This window comes from Echeneis naucrates, chromosome 2, assembly GCF_900963305.1.
Source record: "Echeneis naucrates chromosome 2, fEcheNa1.1, whole genome shotgun sequence".
NCBI lineage: Eukaryota > Metazoa > Chordata > Actinopteri > Carangiformes > Echeneidae > Echeneis > Echeneis naucrates.
In genome coordinates this window covers 13,410,451-13,430,910 of record NC_042512.1, presented here as the reverse complement: position 1 = coordinate 13,430,910, position 20,460 = coordinate 13,410,451, and the positions used below count along the sequence as shown (strand labels likewise).

Here is a 20,460-nt window from a genome sequence, read left to right as displayed (position 1 = left end):
TGTGTGAATGTCGGTTTGTCGCTGGAGAAATGACCCAATTACTCACACACGCTGACTGCGTTTGTCAGTTTGAGACCAGTAGTCCACACTTTCAACATGTAGTCAAGGTTTAACAGCAAGGGTGTGACAACACAGCCCATTACAACCAATGCCAGTTCTTTATTAACTGTTTTATACCTGAGCTTTTAGAAGATCCTGCCATTTTAATTCTTCACTTCAAGTCAGCTCAGATGTAGTCACAATTTAAAATTGTGTTAAAAGGAACAGTATGATTATTCAAAGCACACATCAGTATTTGGTTTTGCTTCCGTTGCCAATTCATGACATTCCAATAATATGCTGATCCAAGGAGCAACTTAAAATAGACTTAACCTGATAATCGAAGGAAGGGCACCTCACCTCGCTTTTGCCATTAAAGCCAAGAGGAATCCCTTTGGACATCCCCGCAAAGTCCAAGTTAACGCAACAAGATCCATGGAGGAAAATATTTCATCTCAAATCATTTGCAAAAGCCTGTGTCTGCGTGTCCTTTAATGAGAATGAGCTGGAGGTGTAAGTCCAGCTGAGATCATGTAGCATTAGCAGCCACGGCCACGGTCCCTTTCAACAGCTTTAACCCCAGCAGCGAGTGGTGAAGCAGACACAGAGAAAGAGCGATCCTTGTTCCTAAATGCCAACCCACTCGGGCCTTCTAGTCTCGTGTGTTTTCAGTGATTACCTTTGAGTACTTCTCTGAAAAGCACACACTTGTGACCTTTTTAGGTTCCTAAGTACTTAAATCAACTCATGTTATAGGTCTCTCTCTCTCTCTCTCTAGTTTACCCCTGCCTCAACGCTTCATCCTCAAGTCCCTGAAGTGGTGAACGACAGCTGCACCACCACACATAGCTCACATGTCTTGGGCTGCCATGTGCGGCCTACACACACATACACACAAAGCTCCCACACTCAAAGCCCACTAGATAATGTTATCAACCAAAGTGAGCCTGTGTATATGAGTTTGTGTGAGACAGGCAGAGACAGAGTGTGTGTGACAGTTGCAGATGCTATAAAAAGAAAGTCTAAGAATAAAGGAAGGACTTAGTGATTCATACAATTGTAGGGCAGTGATATAACAACACGACATAATATATCTGCTCAGACAATTGCATAAGACACAGCAGGATTTAATAGATGATCTTTTCTCCTTTAGTTCACCATATTTTATCTCAAACAAGGCAAAATATTTCCTCAAGAACAGCTCACGTTATCCGATTAAAAGTTCAAATGTCATTATTAGTGTTTGGCCGTGTCAGTATTCTCATGGGAGCCCCTTTTCCTTTGCAGCAGCAAACCGTTTAACCCCGAGGTGAGTAAACATGAGGCAAAAAGAAAAATTATTTCCCTAAACACACTGCACTTGCAAAATTACTGAACTGCAGTAGTATCAAGGCGAGTTTGAGATAAATAAAACTGAATTTCATATGTTCTGCTATGGAAAGTCTGTCTTTTCTCTGCTTGGGCTGATGCAGGTTTGTAATGCTGGACAGGTGACTGTGCTTCTTAAAATGTATATAAATAACAGATTTTGCTGGTTGCCATTAGTCAATAGTCACGAGGTTAGCAGTGTCAGCAGCTCTCTACAATGTCTGCCTCACCGTCACAGCACTTTGTGTTTGTATTACTATAGAAGGAACATAATCAGCATTTAAAAGCAGAAATTCAACCTTATTTCCATTTCTTACAATGCTGTATTGTGTAAGCATCTCATATTTATATTGTATTATATATTTTGATGCTGCCTTTTAGTAAAAGTACAGTTCACTCAGTTGGTAACTTTAACATATTTTGGCTTTGGTTGAAATTTTTGAAAGTTTTAAGTTACAAGTGGTATTATATTACAGTTTAGTACCAGAAAAATTGAAATAAAAAGCAAAAGTGATCCAAACTGACATGTTCAAGTGTTGACTTTAACTCAGAATGAGCAGTTTTGCATCCTCACTTCAACAGCAGTGTGTCACTTCAGCACCCTCAGCTGGTCAAACATTGTATGGAGCCAGGTCTGTCTTCATTCTGCTGTTCGGTGAGACAACACCACCAAAAAAAATTAGGTGAAGAACCCTTTGATTTGAAATACGTACCGGAGGTTGTACTGTAATTCTGATCCTTCATGAGTTTGCTTTTGGCGCCTGTTGGAACTCAGAATTTCATCGTTTCATGCTCACCTGAAGAACATTCAGAACATCTTTTTTTTAACTTTCTGACCTTCCTTGTAGGCTCCTCACAGTGACTTAATGACGTCTGTTCCCGTCATTTTATTGCTCTTAAGCACTTAAAAAAGCTCATGTAATTAGGTCTCTCCCTCTATTTTACTCCAGTTTCCCCTCTGTCTCAATACTGCAAGCACAACCCCCTGTCTATAGCATATTTTAACTTTGACAAAGGATACAATACCACTTTTTGCCAATTGTATCTCAAAACGTTAGCAAATTTAATCAGTGTAAAATTATTTTTGCGGACGTTCAATGCAAAGTGAAACTCAGAAAGTGTTCAGTTTCTCAAATAATCCACATCAATTGCCCAACTGAAAGGGCAAACAGTTCAGAAGAAAACCTGATCCAGAACATCATACATCCAAACAAACCACTGTCACATACCTGCAGGACTAGAAGAGATGTGTTTCCGTTCTTATTGACATTAGACACAGTGTTAGTCATGGGCCCAAGGCTGCAGAGAGCACACAGAGAGGGAATGAGTGGATGATGTGACATGGCAGTTTTGCTGTCTTCAGCATCAAACCCTCTCAATGTTGTGCAGAACATTTTGCTTTATGTGAACAGACTCAACATTAAAACAGTTCACTCATTTTTTCTGAATTTTCAACCAAACATTTAAGACTGTCTGAAACTTGTTTCGCAAAGAACTTGGATAAAACTCGGAAAAATAAATGCAAAAATTCTCCAATAAATACAGATATCTCTTTGTAAGCCTACTCTTTTCAAAGTCCACTCATGATGTTTGGAGTCAGTTCTAATCAACAAGATTTTTTCACACAAATCAAAATGCGATGTTACAACTAGCTTTGTTATTTGCTGATGTGTAGCTACAAGACTCTAGGTTGTGCTAAGTACAAAAAACATACCATTTAAGTTACATTCATAATTTATGACAGTTAAAGTGTTAGTTCATTCATTTAACAGATCCATGATAGATGCATTTTAAGGATCAATCTGGCCCATGTGGACCACATTTTTAACACTTTTATATGGAATGGAAAATTATCCTATAAACTGTGGTTTTATATGTCAGTGTCAATATGAAACGTAGCACTTAGAGCTGATGGACAAAGTGATTGCTTAAAATGAATAAAAGGAACATTTTATATGCATACAAGACATTGTAAGACAGTTATTTGTCATATAAAAACTTTGAAACTCCTCAAGCAATGGACAATATTTGAATTGCCATTGAGAAGACATTAAACTGCCACGTTGATCCCAACATGAAGTTTAAAACAGCTCAATGCCTTTGGGCTGTGAGCTGTTTCCACACGATCCTATCACAGGATGTATGAATATGAAATAAGTGACTGAAAAACTGTATAAAAAGCTGCTGTGTGATCTAAGCTTCACTTGTCTACAACACGACAAGATGCTTCCCCAAAGTCTGAAAATCGCTGCCTGTGAGTATGAAGGAGTAACTTTAAAAGTGGGACAGAATTGTGATATTTGACATCAACTGAAAACATTTAATTGTTTCTTTGTCCTTTCAGTTTTGGCTGTAGCTTGGTGTTGGACATCTGAGGGTAAATTATTGCAATTTCAATGATTCTCCAGTTATTTCTGTTTTCAGATTGCCTTCATTTATTCATGTTATACTTTTTATTTTTTGTGTTTATTTCCTTTTTCCTTTTTTTATGTTTTTTTCTGTCAGCCTCTTTGAGAATTCAGGTTAAGAATGATGTCCAGTATGTCTTTTAACAAGCCTTTTGTATTTTGTTTAGCTCGAATGAAATATGATGTGGCATGTCCTGGTGAACGTGGCATGCTTCAATGCCGTAAGTATTCTTTTGTCATTATCATTAGCTGTATTAACTTTGTAACATGTATTTACTCTAACCACCATCTTTACTCTCTCAGGCCTCACATCCTTTAGCTTTCTCCTCTCTTACAAACACCAAATAACAATTTTCCTTGTTTGTGTATGTTCAGCTGAAGGATATGGGATTGAAGTGACAAGAATGGACTATGGTCGAAAACAGGATGCCAACTGTGATGCCAGAGACCAGCCAGCTCTGGTCTCAAACAAGAATTGCATTCATGAGGACATGACACCATGGGTCAAGAATCTGTAAGATTGTGTTTTCACATTTTACTTAAAAAAAAGGAATAAAAGGAAGCATAGTTTTTTTTGTGTTTTAGAGCTATGTTTTACATCAATGAAATAGAGCAATTAATGATGCCAAGAGTCATTTAACTTTTAACACTACATGACATGATAAACCTCTGTACTTCGACAGAATCATGCAAAATTTAATTTAAACCAAAGTAACTATCTAACATTAAATTGTCAAACTGTCTGTGCAAAGAAATTTCTTGTGCTTAAAATTATCTTCAATCTACAAATATTTCTCAAGCTGTCACGCTAAGGAGTACTGCATGCTGCCCATGCCCAATTCACTGATGTTTGTGTGTGATTACTCACCTGACAACTTCCTTCAAACCTCCTACATTTGCTTCAAGTTGGCTGGTGAGAACTTTGATGTGCCTTTGAGGTCTTGCCGTATTCAAAATCTGCAGATAGATGTGAAAATATTCAAGTGATTTTAAGACTCCAGGACAGTAATCTCACTTTTATGTTTTCCCAGATGTGGCCTCCTCTGTGACATGTGAGGGGAATAGTGCAAAAATTAGCTGTGGTAAGAATTCTTTTTTTTTTTTTGTATATAAATAAATATTTTATTTAAATGATTTCGCAAAAAACTAGGTGAAGTCTTCCCATTTTGTCTATGCCAGCCTCATCAAACAAACGCATTCATGTTCTGAATGCGAATTTTGGACGTACTGATAAATACGTTTGCACCAACACCCCTTCGAGTCATGTCTTCTGCACAAGTGAAAGAGCTGAAAATACTGTGAAAGCCTTGTGAGTATTTCTCCACTGTTTTCAAAAAACTTTTCTTTTACTGAATATTTTCTCTTTCATTATTATTTGTGTACATAATGTTGCGCCAGCGTTGTCTTTTTACTTGTTGTATATGAGAAATAGCTGGTTATATAGGATTTATTTTTTGATTTGGTTTTACATTAGTAACTAGCTTTTCATTTGAAATTATCATCAGGTGTGAAGCTAAAGAAGAGTGCAACCTCCCAGCCAGCGTTGAGCAGATGGGGCAACCTGTTAACTGTGATAACAGTCCCCATTACCTCTCTGTGGACTACGTTTGTTTCTGATTGGTACATCTAATAAAAAGACATATGCATTGTCACCTTTTGAAAGCAGTGATGCCTGACAAAGTTTTGTGTTTTCTTTCAGGCTTGCTTCTGACGCCAATGTCCCACAGATGAGCGGTGACTCTCAACTCAAAGGGGCTGGCTTTGCAGGAATCAGTAATTAAAAGTAAAGTGATTTAATAAACAAAGCAGAGAACTAAATGATTGCATTTGTATTGTTTTTGAGGACATCAGAGCAGTGTGGCAATTTGGCGCCCTCTGCTGGCCAAACATTGTACTTGCACATCATGACAGAGCCAGTTGTCTTCGTTTTGCTCATGACTAAATGGTATAACCAGAGTGATAGAACTAAACAGTGGTGAAATACTGACTGTGGAGAGACGTGCCTAAAGCGCCGCCATCTTGGTACAGGGCTAGCAAAGGAGCCAGTGCGTGTACATCTACGGACAGAGGCGAACCGTCTTATGAGGCAAACCAGGCATTCGCCTGGAGCCCCGGGCCCCAGACAAGGCCCTTTGGTGCCCCCCAAAATGCCCTCTCTATATTTAGATAGATGCAGAGGCCCCCAAATGGCGAAGTCCGCCACTGTCAAAAGTTACTCCACAATCTCAAAGTGGAATTATTCACTGAACTCTCCAGCGATTTCCAAACGGTTTGATTTGTTGAAAACATCACACATGGAGCGATGACACACTCATACACAAGGCACCAACAGTGGGATTGAGAGATGAGATGAAGATTAATTCCACTCGGGTAAAATGGCAACACTAATTTGAATATTTTATATTGATAACCTTTAGCCCGAAATGACCCATATTTGAGACAAAATACAAACATTATATTAATACAAGAATCCTGGATGGTACGCATCAAATGAAACAGCAGAACCGGGGCTCCAAGGCGAGCTAAACCATGTTTACATGCTCCAAACGCACTCAATGAAAAGCAGAAAACATTAAATATAACACTAAATCGACCAAACCGCCACATTTCTGCCTCATCTACCTGTCTGGGACAGTCCTCCGAAGCCGGCACTCAGCTCAGTCCGTACGTGCGCGACGGCGCCCTCCGGTGGACCCCCCGCCGGGACACAGGCCCCACAGCAACAACAGCACAAACTGCTTAGACAAAATGTTGTAAATTTTCCCTAACCTGAGCTTTTTCGCCGGGAAATCAACACTTGAGCCGGAGGTGACGTGCTGCGTTCAAGACTACCCCGGTGAACTTGGATAGCGTTAGCACCCGGCTAGCGGAGCTAAGGGGCGTGAACAACATGGCGTCCAGATGGCTCTGGTTGGCTGCTGGTGCTGTCAATCTCATTTTGCTGGGTATAGCTGTTTTCTATAGGCTGTCTCAGTCTCAGCATGGGTGTATGATCTGAGCTCGGTTTTCCAACGGTCCATCATAAATATATAAATATAAAATCCAATATGCTGATTATGCAACATCATCCCAGGTGTGCTGATTGCCAATTGCCGGCCTTTAATTGGAGCTTTATTCAGCGGGGTAGAACTCTTCAGGGTCCACCTATGAAATCTGAAAACAAACACCAGGTGTGCTGTTGGTGGAAACGACTTCTTGGCAACAAATCTAAGATGGAAGAAGAAGGACCTGAAGAAGAGTAGCAGATGGCACAGGTGAGTCTTTGTGTTGGAGATATCGTGAGAAACAACGTCCAAGCGTGTTCATGGCATTTCTTGGTTGAAATGATGATGATGATGAAATGGTGTTGAAGAATGGCAAAGTAATGGTTCAAGAAAAATTGGCACTGTAGCTCCAGATATCCCACAAGTATTTGATGAAAACTGTTTGACTCTCCTGTTCACTGTTTCTTTGTGTGTCTCCTGTTAAACAGAAGCATTTGCCCACTTGGATCTCTCTGGTGGCCATGACTGTCAGCCATTATGTGAGTTCAACTTGTGAATGGGTCTCGAATTATTTGACAGTTTTGCCACCTGGTTTGGTCACTGGGAGTCAAATGGAGGATGAAATGGTTGAAGCTAAGGCAAGTTAGCTTATCTAACCATCAACACTGCTAACTGAACCATACTGTGAACTTAAAATTGTTAAGTGTGTCTTCTGTCATTTAATTGTCTTATGGACATGTTGATGGAAGAACAATGAGATGTTGTCTCCAGGTTTCATCTAAAGAGCGCTGTCTCCTTTGGACCAACGTCCTTCTTTAGCCGGAACGGCAGTGTTTTGGTGTTCTGGACTCACCAATAAAATGGTTCCTCAGCTGATGTGCATCCTGTTCATCTGGGTTTCCAGCAGCTGTGTAGTCTGTCAGCTGGTGTGTGTGTGTTTTTTTTTTTTTTTTTTTTTTTTTTTTTTTTTTAGTGTTAATGTAGAGAATTGTTGTCCTGCAAAACGGCAGCGTTCCCAAAAATACAATTCTGAGCCTAGATGGTGACAAGACCACTCTTTAAAGTTTGCCCTGAACCAATGCTTGACACAGACTGCTCACTTTCTATCAATTTTTCCCCCCCAAATATAAATATCTGAACCATTTTAATATGCAAAATAAAACATGCACATACATTTACCTGAAAATAAACATTTTAACATTCTTTACTGCTTTAAATTCTTAAGTGTATGTGGGTGAAGTTGAGTTTTTCATTTTGATATTTTTCAGTTTACGCCTTGTGACAAGAACAATGTGAAATAAAGTCAGCTCTCAACGAGCTGACAAAATGGGTGATGAGCTGCAGATGAGAATAACATGAAGAGCTCAGAATCCAGAACACCAAGATGCTGCTGCTCCCTATGAGCCCTGAAGGTCTTTATCGGAGTGTGTGTGATACTTGATGGTGACAACATTGATGCGGACGATACCTACAGTAGTTCATGTGAGATAGTCTTAATTGGGCCTGTGAGTGCAGAGAGAAACAACGATCTGAAGCACTGAGTGATGAATGTGTCAGATCTTCAGTGACTGTAGATGAATGATGAGACCAGACAAGCTAAAATTCATTCTGTTCTTTTTGGACCTGTTTTGCTTCAATTTGTCATTGTGGGTGTTTTTGTAGGTGCTCTGCATCCATTTCTAGTCACTTTGCTTCGGTTAGTGGTTGAGTTGTATGTCTGTCTTAGCTAACGTTTTTTTCAGGTGCTATCTGTAGATATGCATTCTTTTCTCATTACTTTGCTTCCATGTTTAATCATTTATCTGTAGTCATCTTTTTGTGGTTGCTGTGCATTACTTGACAGTCAATTTACCTCCACTTGTGGTAGTTTTTCACAGGGTTGTTTTGCAGCTGTTTATTGTTTCTCATCCCTTTTGGAGTGGCCTAGCTTTTGTTTGCCATTTTGTATATCTGCAGTCACTGTATTTCTTTGTGGGGTTTTTTTGCTTTGTTTAGTTTTTAGTTTTTTTTTTTTATTGCTTGGTACGCAGTTTTCATGATTGTGGTGGTTTTGTGTTGTTTGTGTTTTGTCTCTTCTCATCAGTTTGTGTTTTTTAGATGTTGAATCTCTCCATGGAATTAGAAGTCTTTGTTGCCATCTTGGTTGTGGTCATTTTTTGTCATTGTAGTTGACTTGCAACAGTTTCTGCCTCAAATTGTGGTGGTTTTGTGAATCTGCTGGTGATTTGCATGCTTGTGAAGCTTTTCTGCATCCTCATAGTTAATTTGTCATCCTGTGTCTATCTGTAGACAGTTAGCTTCAGTTTGTGGTTGTTTTTTGCGTCCCTTTGTTGACATTTTGCATGTCTTTTGCATGTGGTTTATTTCTATTTGTTTGGCTTCTCTTTGCCTCTTCTCCTGGTTGCTTTGTTCTTCTGCCATCATTGTGGATCTCTTGGTGAAATATAAATCCAGATGCGGTCAGTCAGCTTCCTCTTGTTGTCTCTCAGTAGTTTATTTGAATCAGCTAATTGTTTCACTTCTGTTTGTGGTTATTTTGCACCACGTTAAAGAAGTGTGGAGCTGGATTCAGTTTAATGTCAGTGAATTTTAAAGTCCAACAACCAAAATAAAGATTAAGAATACAACCAATAACTAAAACAAACCTTGATCTCAGAGAGCATTTATAATCATTCAGTCTGTTTTAATCTTCAGATTGAATGCAGCCCTTCAAGAAAATTTCAGAATAGGAAACAGTAATTTCAACACTTTACATAATTGGAAAACATGATAAGAGTTGGACTGATAGGGGAGGATCTTAAAACTATTCTTGAGTGTGGTGAAAGTGGACAAGGCCGCAGATATTTATTTGAACAACTGGATTGATCAGAATTTAAACAGTAGATATAACTAGTCCCAGAAAGAGGCGATAATTCAACTGATAGATGCCAGCGGCCTTAAAACTTAAAAAAGAAGAAGCGTGTCGTCGTATGTTGTGTCGGTGTCGTGCGGTGTCGTGTCCAGGGGGCGGGGCCAATGAGGCTCACCTGGATTGAATCAGCGCTGATGTCACGGCCTGTTTAACAGACCGAGCTTCGCTGCGCTCGGTTCAGTCAGAATAAGCCAGCAGTCCGCTCGCTTCGGCTCTCTGCTTCTGGACGACAGGTAGGTCGGCTTTGTGTTGTTTCAGGTAGCTTTAGCCGTGACCGCGGCGTTGTGTGGTAGGCTAATCGGTTGTATGTATGTATGTATGTTTGTTTGTTTGTTTCAGGCTCTTGTTTGCATTGTCTACACCACGGAGGGGTTCACCGGGCACCTGTCTCACTGTTTCCGCTGAGCGGAGTGGTCTTAACTCTGTTTGTTTAGAAATAAAATAAAAAATAATCCGGATTCAGGCTTGTGGTCCGGGAATCAAACAGGTAGGCGGAAGAAGACAGGAAGTGACGTCATGTAGCCGCTCTTCAGTGAACAATGAAATGTTTGGCTTGTAATATGTTAAATACTAATTAGTTTTTTTGTTTGTTTGTTTTACAGGTTACTTTAGGTATTGAGAAGCCAATACGATGGTAAAACAAAACAGACGACTCAACATGAGGATCAGTTGACTTTAAATGCATTCAGTCAGCTGATCAATGTTTTGATGGTAATGTATGTTGGCGCTGTTTCCATGAATCCCCCATCAGGGGCACACCTGGGCCTGGACCCTCCCTCAGGTAAGAGGCTGACGACTTCTCTATTTGTTGAAGTAATTGTCGTAATGAAATCATGTGTCTGAGTTTTCGGGAAGAAGCCGGGACTGAATTTGACGGGTCGTTGTTGGAGGGAGGGTGTTGGTTGTGCGGTCCTTTCCTTCGGCTCGGTTTTTATACCGTTTTTTTATACCGAACTTCTGCCTCGACTTGACTTGACTTTGACTTTGACTTTCTTGACTCTCCTACTTGCGTGTATTTTGTGTTGCGCGTTGGCCTCGTTGGTTTGTTGTGGTTTGGGGTGGGTTTGGATTTTGTTGTGTGTGTGTGTGATGGTACAGTATTTCAGTATACATCTTAATTTAAATGGTGCCCATGAGCTTTATTTAATACTGTCTTGTTTCCGTTTGTTAGTGCTGGAGAAGAAGCAGCAGGGGGCGTCAATCAGCAGTCTGAAGATGGGTTTGCTTGAAGGCGTAATATTATGCGGGAACATTTAATACAACGTTGAGGTGTTGAGATTCCCACCTTGTGCTGTTATACTGTTTTTTGTGTTGAATGTGCTGCCAGTGCTGATGTTGGGCAGACTCTCTGACGGGACAAAGCTGGGCCAGGACTCCCCTCCCACTCAGATAAGAGTCTTATTTATTCTCAGAAATAGCAGTGCAGTAAATGCCCACCTTGTGTTGCTGTACCCTGAAGTGGAATCTGTGCCGCTGCAGTCGTCGTGGTCAGTGGTGCCAGCAGGTGAGCTTGAACTTGTTTGCAAGATGACTGTTGCTGTAATATTTATTGCATCAGTGGGTTGTCACTTTTCATTTGGTGTTGGGTCGTCACGTGGCTTCTGTTTTGTGTATGTTTGTGGGGGGGGGGGGTGTAGTATTTGTGGACTGTCCTTCTTCTGGACAGTAACTGCTTGTAGGGGTTGTGTGTGCAGGTGTCCCTCCATGGAAGCAGTGCATGATGTCCGGTCCCAGTAATCAGTGACCTGTCTGGGTGCAGCTCGTCCACCTTCCCGGTCCACGACGGACGGACGGATGGCTTCGCTGGAAGCTATTTGGTGAGTCGGTGCCATTATGTAACTTACCAGGTAACGCCTTCCACTATGTTCCATTTACTGCAGCCTTTCTCTTTCAGGTTCAACCTCACATGGGACTGCAGCGAGGGTCAGCTGAGGGTATGTACAAGCAGCAATTGTGCTGTAGCTGATAAATGAATTACTCTTTACAGTAACTGGATAGGTAATGAATGTCCTTCCTCCTTGCAGAGTACCGGTGTGATGGAAGGGGCCCGTCAGTGACGTCGTTGGACTGATCAACTTTTGACATTAACTGTGAATTTTTTTTTGTATGTTGTAAATAGGCAAAAATTATTTTAATTTATTTCTTTTATTATTTTTTTTTGTTTGTTTTTGGGGGGGGTTGTACATGCGTCGCTAGTGGTTGTAGTGTAATATGTGGTTGCGTAGTGTGGTCTGGTGAGGTCTTGTGGTTCTGCAGTCAGTTTGGATGGTGTGCGCGTGCTTTGGGACTTGGTTGTTTAACGGTTGTGGCTTCAGGTTTGGAGCATTAGTCTATGCAGTGGTTGTGAACTTTGGCTGTTGTGGTTTAGTTGCTTGTCTGCTTTTGGTTTGTGGTTTGGTTGTGTTGCAGAGAATGTTTGTTCTGTGTCCATTAACTACTCTTCTTTCTGGTCTCATTTCCATGTTCGTGGAGCTGAGCTAGATCCATTGAAGCATCATGTCTCCCTGTCTGCAGTTGGAGCTGGAAGGTTTGCACACATCTCTCTGCATGCATCCTCTTTAGCCACATAGCTAGTGGTGTCACATGTGGTGCAGTAAATGTGTTTGGATGTTACCATGCTTGTTGTTTTTGTTTTTTGTTTTTTTCCCCTGTCTTTGTCTAAGTGTAGGAGCAGTGCTGCAGAGTTGGAAGTGTCCCTCCCCCTCTTGACAGCTCAACTGTCATTAAGTGTTCTCTTGTAGCTGCTTGCTGTCAGAAGAAAACAGGTGGTGTGGTGAGTTGCTGTTGTCATTCAATGAGAAGCAGTTGTTTGTGTCCTTGGATGGCTGTTTCTCCTTTCAGTGGCCTGTAGATGGAAGAGACTCTCCCTGATCCTGCTGCTGCTCCTCTTCCTCCCCTGGATGATGATGATGATCCTGCTGCTGCTCCTCTTCCTCCCCTGGATGATGATGATGATCCTCCTCCTGCTGCTCCTCTTCCTCCCCTGGATGATGATGATCCTCCTGCTTCTGATGTGTAGGGTATGTGCAAGGCAGAAATGTAAGTAATTTTTTTTTTTTTTTTTTTTTGTCATTATGTGATGGCAGTGAACTGTTGGTGTTGCTCTGACATTTATTTGATTGTGGTGTGTTTCTAGGATTGTTTGGTTGTTGGCGTGTCGCTTTCTTTGGCCTGGTTAATGCTTCGAGTAATTGCTGAGGTTGTTTCTTTTAGTTGGTTGTTTGGACTGTAACTTGCGACTGCTTGTGTGCAGTGTTTAGGTCCATTTGAATTGGGGTGTTTTTTATTTTTTTTATTTTTTTTTTATTTGCCTATTTACATGTGCTGTATTGTAAAGTGTATTTTATGTGCTATTGACTGGTTTGTTTAATTTGTGGATGTAAGTCTTTGAGGATTTCATGCTATTGTGGAATTTGAGCTGTAAATGTTTAGTATAATCTTAGTAAAGGAAAATGTACTACATGTCTTTGAAAGTTTGGCTTTTTTTTCCCCCTCCAAGTGATTTGATGAATGTTAATGTCTGAGAATCTGAAATGCATTTTTGGAAAACAATAAAAACCTAAGTAACGTAAAGCAGTTTTTGGTGTGAGATCTGTAGTTACTATTTCTGGTGTAACACTCTGACATCTCTTTTCTCTCCCTCCATTTTCAGTTTCCTCTTAGCACATAGTAGTTTTTTTTTTTTTTTTTTTTTTTTTTTTTCCCCCCCCCTTATTTCTCTTCTAAAAGCCTTGCTTGTGTTCAGGTCTTAGGTAAATTGTTTTTGCACTTGGCCCTTGCTCAGTATCCTCTTTGCTCTTGCACAGTTTTGTTTTTTTTTTTTTTTTTTTTCTCCTCACATTTGGTTTCCTCTTGTGCACTTGTCTGTTTCTTTTACTCCTTTAATCCTTTCACACATTGCCTTTTATCCTTCTCTTGTTCACACAGCACCCCTTCATCTTTGTCCTTTTGTCCATTGTCTTTATTTGCAGATCATCTTTTCTGTTGCCTTTGACACTCTGTCGCTCTTTCCCACCTTGACACTTTAATCTTTTCTAGTCTTTCTGTTTTTATACTTTACAAGCTAAGGAGTATTTAACTTTCCTTCTTTCACTTCTGCCACAAAAAGAAAAGTGGAACAAGAGGCATTCCTCAAATGGTTGATTGTTGGGGCTTCCGTGGGTTGTTTGTTTGATTCCTGTTCTTGACCCAGTACCAGATGTGTAACTTCAAAAGGACTCTGAAAACCTTTGCTGGTACGGAAGGAGCATGTGGCGCAGAGGGTTCCTTCTTGGCCTTAAGTGTGTGTGTGTGTGTGCGCGCGCGCAAGTTGGCAATGGTGTGACTTCTGGTTCAAATCCTGTCCGTTCCAAATAGGTGGGATTGGACCAGAAGTGTAACCTCAAAAGGACTCCGAAAACCTTTGTTGGAACAGAAGGAGCATGTGGCGCAGAGGGTTCCTTTGTGGCCTTAAGTGTGTATGTGTGCAAGTTGACAACGGTGTGACTTCTGGTTCAAATCCTCTCCGTTCCAAATAGGTGGGATGGGTGATAGTTGAGTCGTCTCTGTTCCCCAATACAGCTCTGGTACCTGAGTGGGCGGTCCATGACTTTTCTTTTTGTGTTGAACCTGAAAGAAACTAAGTGTAATGATAACCATCAAAGTCAAATACGCCTGGAGCTCCTGGGGTTTGTCACAATGACTAGCTCAGTCAGTTAGTTGGCAGTTTAGGCTTCTGTGGGGTGTTGGTTTGATTCCTGTTCTTGACATTGTCTTTACAAGCCCAGTACCAGAAGTGTAACCTCAAAAGGACTCCGAAAATCTTTGTTGGTACGGATGGAGCATGTGGCGCAGAGGGTTCCTTCTTGGCCTTAAGTGCGTGTGTGTGTGCGCAAGTTGGCAATGGTGTGACTTCTGGTTCAAATCCTGTCTGTTCCAAATAGGTGGGATGGGTGATTGTTGAGTTGTCTCTGTTCTCCAATACAGCTCAGGCGCGCCTGTAGTACCTGAGTGGGTGGTCCATGACTTTTCTTCGTGTTGGATCTGAAAGCAAATAAGTGTAATGACAACCATCAAAGTCAAATACGCCTGGAGCTCCAGAGCTTGTCACAATGACTAGCTCAGTCAGTTAGTTGGCAGTTTAGACTTCTGTGCGGTGTTGGTTTGATTCCTGTTCTTGACATTGTCTTTACAAGCCCAGTACCAAAAGTGTAACCTCAAAAGGACTCCGAAAACCTTTGTTGGTACAGAAGGAGCATGTGGCGCAGAGGGTTCCTTTGTGGCCTTAAGTGTGTGTATGTGCGCAAGTTGACAACGGTGTGACTTCTGGTTCAAATCCTGTCCATTCCAAATAGGAGGGATGGGTGATAGTTGAGTCGTCTCTGTTCCCCAATACAGCTCAGGTATGCCTCTGGTACCTGAGTGGGTGGTCCATGACTGTTCTTTTTGTGTTGAACCTGAAAGCAAATAAGTGTAATGACAACCATCAAAGTCAAATACACCTGGAGCTCCTGGTGTTTGTCACAATGACTAGCTCAGTCAGTTAGTTGGCAGTTTAGGCTTCTGTGTGGTGTTGGCTCGGTTCCTGTTCTTGACGTTGTCCTTACAAGCCCAGTACCAGAAGTGTAACCTCAAAAGGACTCCGAAAACCTTTGTTGGTACAGATGGAGTGTGTGGCGCAGAGGGTTCCTTCTTGGCCTTAAGTGTGTGTGTGTGCGCAAGTTGGCAATGGTGTGACTTCTGGTTCAAATCCTGGCAGTTCCAAATAGGTGGGGTGGGTGGTTGTTGAGTCGTCTCTGTTCTCCAATACAGCTCAGGCACGCCTCTGGTACCTGAGTGGGTGGCCCATGCCTTTTCTTCGTGTTGGACCTGAAAGAAAATAAGTGTAATGACAACCATCAAAGTCAAATACGCCTTGAGCTCCTAGTGTTTGTCACAATGACTAGCTCAGTCAGTTAGTTGGCAGTTTAGGCTTCTGTGTGGTGTTGGTTCGGTTCCTGTTCTTGACGTTGTCCTTACAAGCCCAGTACCAGAAGTGTAACCTCAAAAGGACTCTGAAAACCTTTGTTGGTACGGATGGAGCATGTGGTGCAGAGGGTTCCTTCTTGGCCTTAAGTGTGTGTGTGTGCGCAAATTGGCAATGGTGTGACTTCTGGTTCAAATCCTGTCCGTTCCAAATAGGTGGGATGGGTGATAGTTGAGTCGTCTCTGTTCCCCAATACAGCTCTGGTACCTGAGTGGGCGGTCCATGACTTTTCTTTTTGTGTTGAACCTGAAAGAAAATAAGTGTAATGACACCCATCAAAGTCAAATACACCTGGAGCTCCAGAGCTTGTGACAATGACTAGCTCAGTCAGTTAGTTGGCAGTTTGCGCCTGGAGCTCCAGGAGCAAGACAACTGGAGCAAGTTGAACAGACAACTGGACCAAGTTGGCAATGGTGTGACTCCCGGTTCGAAACCACGGTTGGATGATAGTGGAGTAGTCTCTGGTCCGTTCTCCAATACAGCTCCGGTACCTGAGTGGGTGGTCTCGGGTGTGAGGGCACTTGAGTGTGGCTAAGAAACAGAAGCATATTAAAATTTTATATCCATCCAACAAAATGATAAACCCTTCAAACACCTACTAATAAATAAATAAATAAACTCAGGGGGGCAGATGCTCAGATCTTCAGTTGGCTGGATGCTTCATTATTTGGGCTTTCCAACAAAAAGAGCCACAAACATCATCTGATGGTGGATTTAATGTTTTGTCCCTCTTTACTGTGATTCTCTTCCTGTTAAGGGAAGTCACACGAATAACTGTCAGAGTTCATGTCTGTGTTTTCTATGTCTTTCTGTTGACTTTAGTTTGATCTCCAGAAGCGCTGACAGACATTTGAGTGTGAAAAACTCAGTTTTACTGAGCATAGGGAAATGGAGCCCTCCTGTGGGGAGATTGTGTAATGACATCACTTTCCCTCTGACCTTGGTTCTACGTCCAACAACCAAAGTTCAACTGTTTTTGCTCTGGTTATCCAAGCAAAACATCATAAGGGTGGCTGAAGATGTTTTAATAGTGATCTTTGTAGTGGTCAGTTCTTAGTTACATGTTTTAAGGTTCTGCAAATAAAACTTTAATATAAACACCCTGCTTTTATTTCTCCAAATCTCAGGGGGGCAGAGTCAAGAATCAAACTCTAGACCTCAACAAGTCCAGTCAGCCTCTTTACAGGCTGAGTAGGTATCAGGTCTAGAAGACCAGGTGGTGGTTTAGATAATGACGCTATAGAAACTAACTCATAACCCCAAAACCTCAAAGGTGGCGAGGTGAATTCCTTCTTCCACTGACTGGTGGCTCAGGTGGTAAGAGCCCTCCTCATGTGTTTGGAGAAGTGGTTCAAATCTGTCTGGAAGGGCAATAGATTATTAGTCGGTGCTTGCTTCTGTTTCTCCAAATCTCAGGGGGGCAAACGCTCAGATCTTCAGTTCGCTGGATGCATCATTATTTGGGCTTTCCCACAAAAAGAGCCACAAACATCATCTGATGGTGGATTTAATGTTTCCTCCCTCTTTACTGTGATTCTCTTCCTGGTAAGGGAAGTCACATGAATAACTGTCAGTGTTTTCTGTGTCTTTCTGTTGACTTTAGTTTGATTTCCAGAAGCACTGACAGACGTTTGAGTGTGAAAAACTCAGTTTTACTGAGCATAGGGAAATGGAGCCCTCCTGTGGGGAGATTACATCACTTTCCCTCTGACTTTGGTGCTACATAGAACTGTTTTCGCTTTGTTTCCCAAGCGTGATGTCAGTAGCCAAACATCACATTACGTAACAGTGGCTGAAGGTGTAGCAGTAATGATCAGTTCTTAGTAGCTGTCGTCAAGGTTTTGCAAATAAAACTAACATAACACCCTGCTTTTATTTCTCCAAATCTCAGGGGGGGGGGGGGCAGACACCCCCCCTTACCACCTCCTCACCACACTCAGGTGCCCTCACACCCGAGACCACCCACTCAGGTACCGGAGGCGTATCTGAGCTGTGGAGAACAGACCAGAGACGACTCCACTATCACCCAACAGTGGTTTCGAACCGGGAGTCACACCATTGCCAACTTGCGCACACACACTTAAGGCCAAGAAGGAACCCTCTGCGCCACATGCTCCTTCTGTACCAACAAAGGTTTTCGGAGTCCTTTTGAGGTTACACTTCTGGTACTGGGCTTGTAAAGACAACATCAAGAACAGGAATCAAACCAACAACCCACAGAAGCCTAAACTGCCAACTAACTGACTGAGCTAATCATTGTGACAAGCGCAGGAGCTCCAGGCGTATTTGACTTTGATGGTTGTCATTACACTTATTTTCTTTCAGGGCCAACACAAAAAGAAAAGTCAAATACGCCCAGAGCTCCTGTGATTGTCACAATGACTAGCTCAGTCAGTTAGTTGGCAGTTTAGACTTCTGTGGGGTGTTGGTTCGATTCCTGTTCTTGACATTGTCTTTACAAGCCCAGTACCAGAAGTGTAACCTCAAAAGAACTCCGAAAACCTTTGCTGGTACGGAAGGAGCATGTGGTGCAGAGGGTTCCTTTGTGGCTTTAAGTGTGTATGTGTGCAAGTTGACAACGGTGTGACTTCTGGTTCAAATCCTCTCCGTTCCAAATAGGTGGGATGGGTGATAGTTGAGTTGTTTCTGTTCACCAATACAGCTCAGGGATGCCTCTGGTACTTGAGTGGGCGGTCCATGACTTTTCTTTTTGTGTTGGACCTGAAAGAAAATAAGTGTAATGACAACCATCAAAGTCAAATACGCCTGGAGCTCCTGGGGTTTGTCACAATGACTAGCTCAGTCAGTTAGTTGGCATTTTGCGCCTGGAGCTCCAGGTTCGAAACCACGGTTGGATGATAGTGGAGTAGTCTCTGGTCCGTTCTCCAATACAGCTCCAGTACCTGAGTGGGTGGTCTCGGGCGTGAGGGCACTTGAGTGTGGCTAAGAAACAGAAGCATGTTAAAATTTTATATCCATCCAACAAAATGATAAACCCTTCAAACACCTACTAATAAATAAATAAATAAACTCAGGGGGGCAGATTCTCAGATCGTCAGTTGGCTGGATGCTTCATTATTTGGGCTTTCCAACAAAAAGAGCCACAAACATCATCTGATGGTGGATTTAATGTTTCCTCCCTCTTTACTGTGATTCTCTTCCTGTTAAGGGAAGTCACATGAATAACTGTCAGTGTTTTCTATGTCTTTCTGTTGACTTTAGTTTGATCTCCAGAAGCGCTGACAGACGTTTGAGTGTGAAAAACTCAGTTTTACTGAGCATAGGGAAATGGAGCCCTCCTGTGGGGAGATTATATCACTTTCCCTCTGACTTTGGTGCTACATAGAACTGTTTTCACTTTGTTTCCCAAGCGTGATGTCAGTAGCGAAACATCACATCACATAACAGAGGCTGAAGATGTAGCAGTAACGATCAGTTTTTAGTAGCTGTCGTCAAGGTTTTGCAAATAAATGTAACATAACACCCTGCTTTTATTTCTTCAAATCTCGGGGGGGCAGACGCCCCCCCTTACCACCTCCTCGCCACACTCGGGTGCCCTCACACCCGAGACCACCCACTCAGGTACCGGAGGCGTACCTGAGCTGTATCGGAGAACGGACCAGAGACGACTCCACTATCACCCAACAGTGGTTTCGAACCGGGAGTCACACCATTGCCAACTTGCGCACACACACTTAAGGCCACGAAGGAACCCTCTGCGCCACATGCTCCTTCTGTACCAACAAAGGTTTTCGGAGTCCTTTTTAGGTTACACTTCTGGTACTGGGCTTTTAAAGACAATGTCAAGAACAGGAATCGAACCAACAACCCACAGAAGCCTAAACCTCCAACTAACTGACTGAGCTAGTCATTGTGACAATCCCAGGAGCTCCAGGCGTATTTGACTTTTCTTTTTGTGTTGGACCTGAAAGAAAATAAGTAGAATGACAACCATCAGTTACTGTAGTCAGTGACGAACCAACAGCCTACAGAAGGTCAAGCCATTGGATTGTCAGAACGATTAGCTTGGTCAGATAGTTGACCTTCTGGGCTTCTGTGGGTTGTTGGTTCAAGGCTGGCTCTGGTAACTCATGGAAAAGGTAACCTCTCGTTCCACTTTTCTTTTGGTGCTGGAAGTGAAAGAAGATAAGTTAAATACGCCCAGAGCTCGCTGGCTTGTAACAATGATTAGCTCGGCCAGATGGTCACCTGTTTGGGCCTCTGTGGGTTGTTTCTGTTCTTGACATTGTCTTTACAAGCCCAGTACCAGACGTGTAACCTCAAAAGGACTCCAAAAATATTTGTTGATGCAGAGGGTTCCTTCGTGTCCTTCAGTATGCGTACAAGTTAGCAATGGTGTGACTCCCGCTCAGTGAGAACTGAGACAAGATAAACAGTCAGTTTCAGAATATGGACTCATGGTTTGAGAGAAGAGAGAGTAGGTATCAGGTCTAGAAGACCAGGTGATGGTTTAGATAATGACACTATAGAAACTAACTCATAACTCCAAAACCTCAAAGGTGGTGAGGTGAATTCCTTCTTCCACTGACTGGTGGCTCAGGTGGTAATCCAATGATCTAAATGTAATAATCTATTGCCATTCCAGACGATATAACTAGCACACCGTTAGACTGAATCCTAATAATTCAATGGGTGCTGGGTAAACAAAATTTTAATAACCCCCAGCTCCCATTTCTCCAAATCTCAGGGGGACAGACCCCACTCCCTCCCTCCTCCAGTACCTGA

General features: G+C 42.2%; 1 protein-coding gene and 1 long non-coding RNA gene across 4 annotated transcripts; both read left to right on the top strand.

The window, feature by feature from the left end:
* The first annotated feature begins 3,629 nt into the window (after window positions 1-3,629).
* Window positions 3,630-5,626, top strand: LOC115056262 (L-rhamnose-binding lectin CSL3-like). The gene is made up of 9 exons (XM_029522575.1): window positions 3,630-3,661; window positions 3,752-3,784; window positions 3,983-4,036; window positions 4,191-4,329; window positions 4,616-4,728; window positions 4,847-4,897; window positions 4,995-5,124; window positions 5,321-5,435; window positions 5,515-5,626. Exons 1-8 carry the CDS (start codon window positions 3,631-3,633, stop codon window positions 5,430-5,432), a joined length of 663 nt encoding a protein of 220 aa, XP_029378435.1. The 5' UTR covers window position 3,630; the 3' UTR covers window positions 5,433-5,435; window positions 5,515-5,626.
* A 4,159-nt stretch (window positions 5,627-9,785) lies between these two features.
* LOC115054625 (uncharacterized) lies at window positions 9,786-13,257 on the top strand. Of its 3 annotated transcripts, none has more exons than XR_003841613.1 (5): window positions 9,786-9,943; window positions 10,050-10,197; window positions 10,313-10,491; window positions 10,882-11,644; window positions 11,735-13,257. It is a non-coding gene; the product is annotated as an uncharacterized LOC115054625 (long non-coding RNA). The 3 variants fall into 3 exon arrangements; XR_003841612.1 differs by lacking the exon at window positions 10,050-10,197 and having other exon boundaries at window positions 11,735-12,237; window positions 12,374-13,254; XR_003841611.1 differs by lacking the exon at window positions 10,050-10,197 and having other exon boundaries at window positions 11,735-13,255.
* The last annotated feature ends 7,203 nt before the right edge of the window (window positions 13,258-20,460 follow it).

Coding starts and splice junctions, on each gene's coding strand:
- LOC115056262 (XM_029522575.1), top strand. CDS start 3,631: ATGCTTCCCCAAAGTCTGAAAATCGCTGCCT. Junction 4,330..4,615: donor ACACCATGGGTCAAGAATCT/GTAAGATTGTGT, acceptor ATATTTCTCAAG/CTGTCACGCTAAGGAGTACT. Junction 5,125..5,320: donor GAAAATACTGTGAAAGCCTT/GTGAGTATTTCT, acceptor AATTATCATCAG/GTGTGAAGCTAAAGAAGAGT.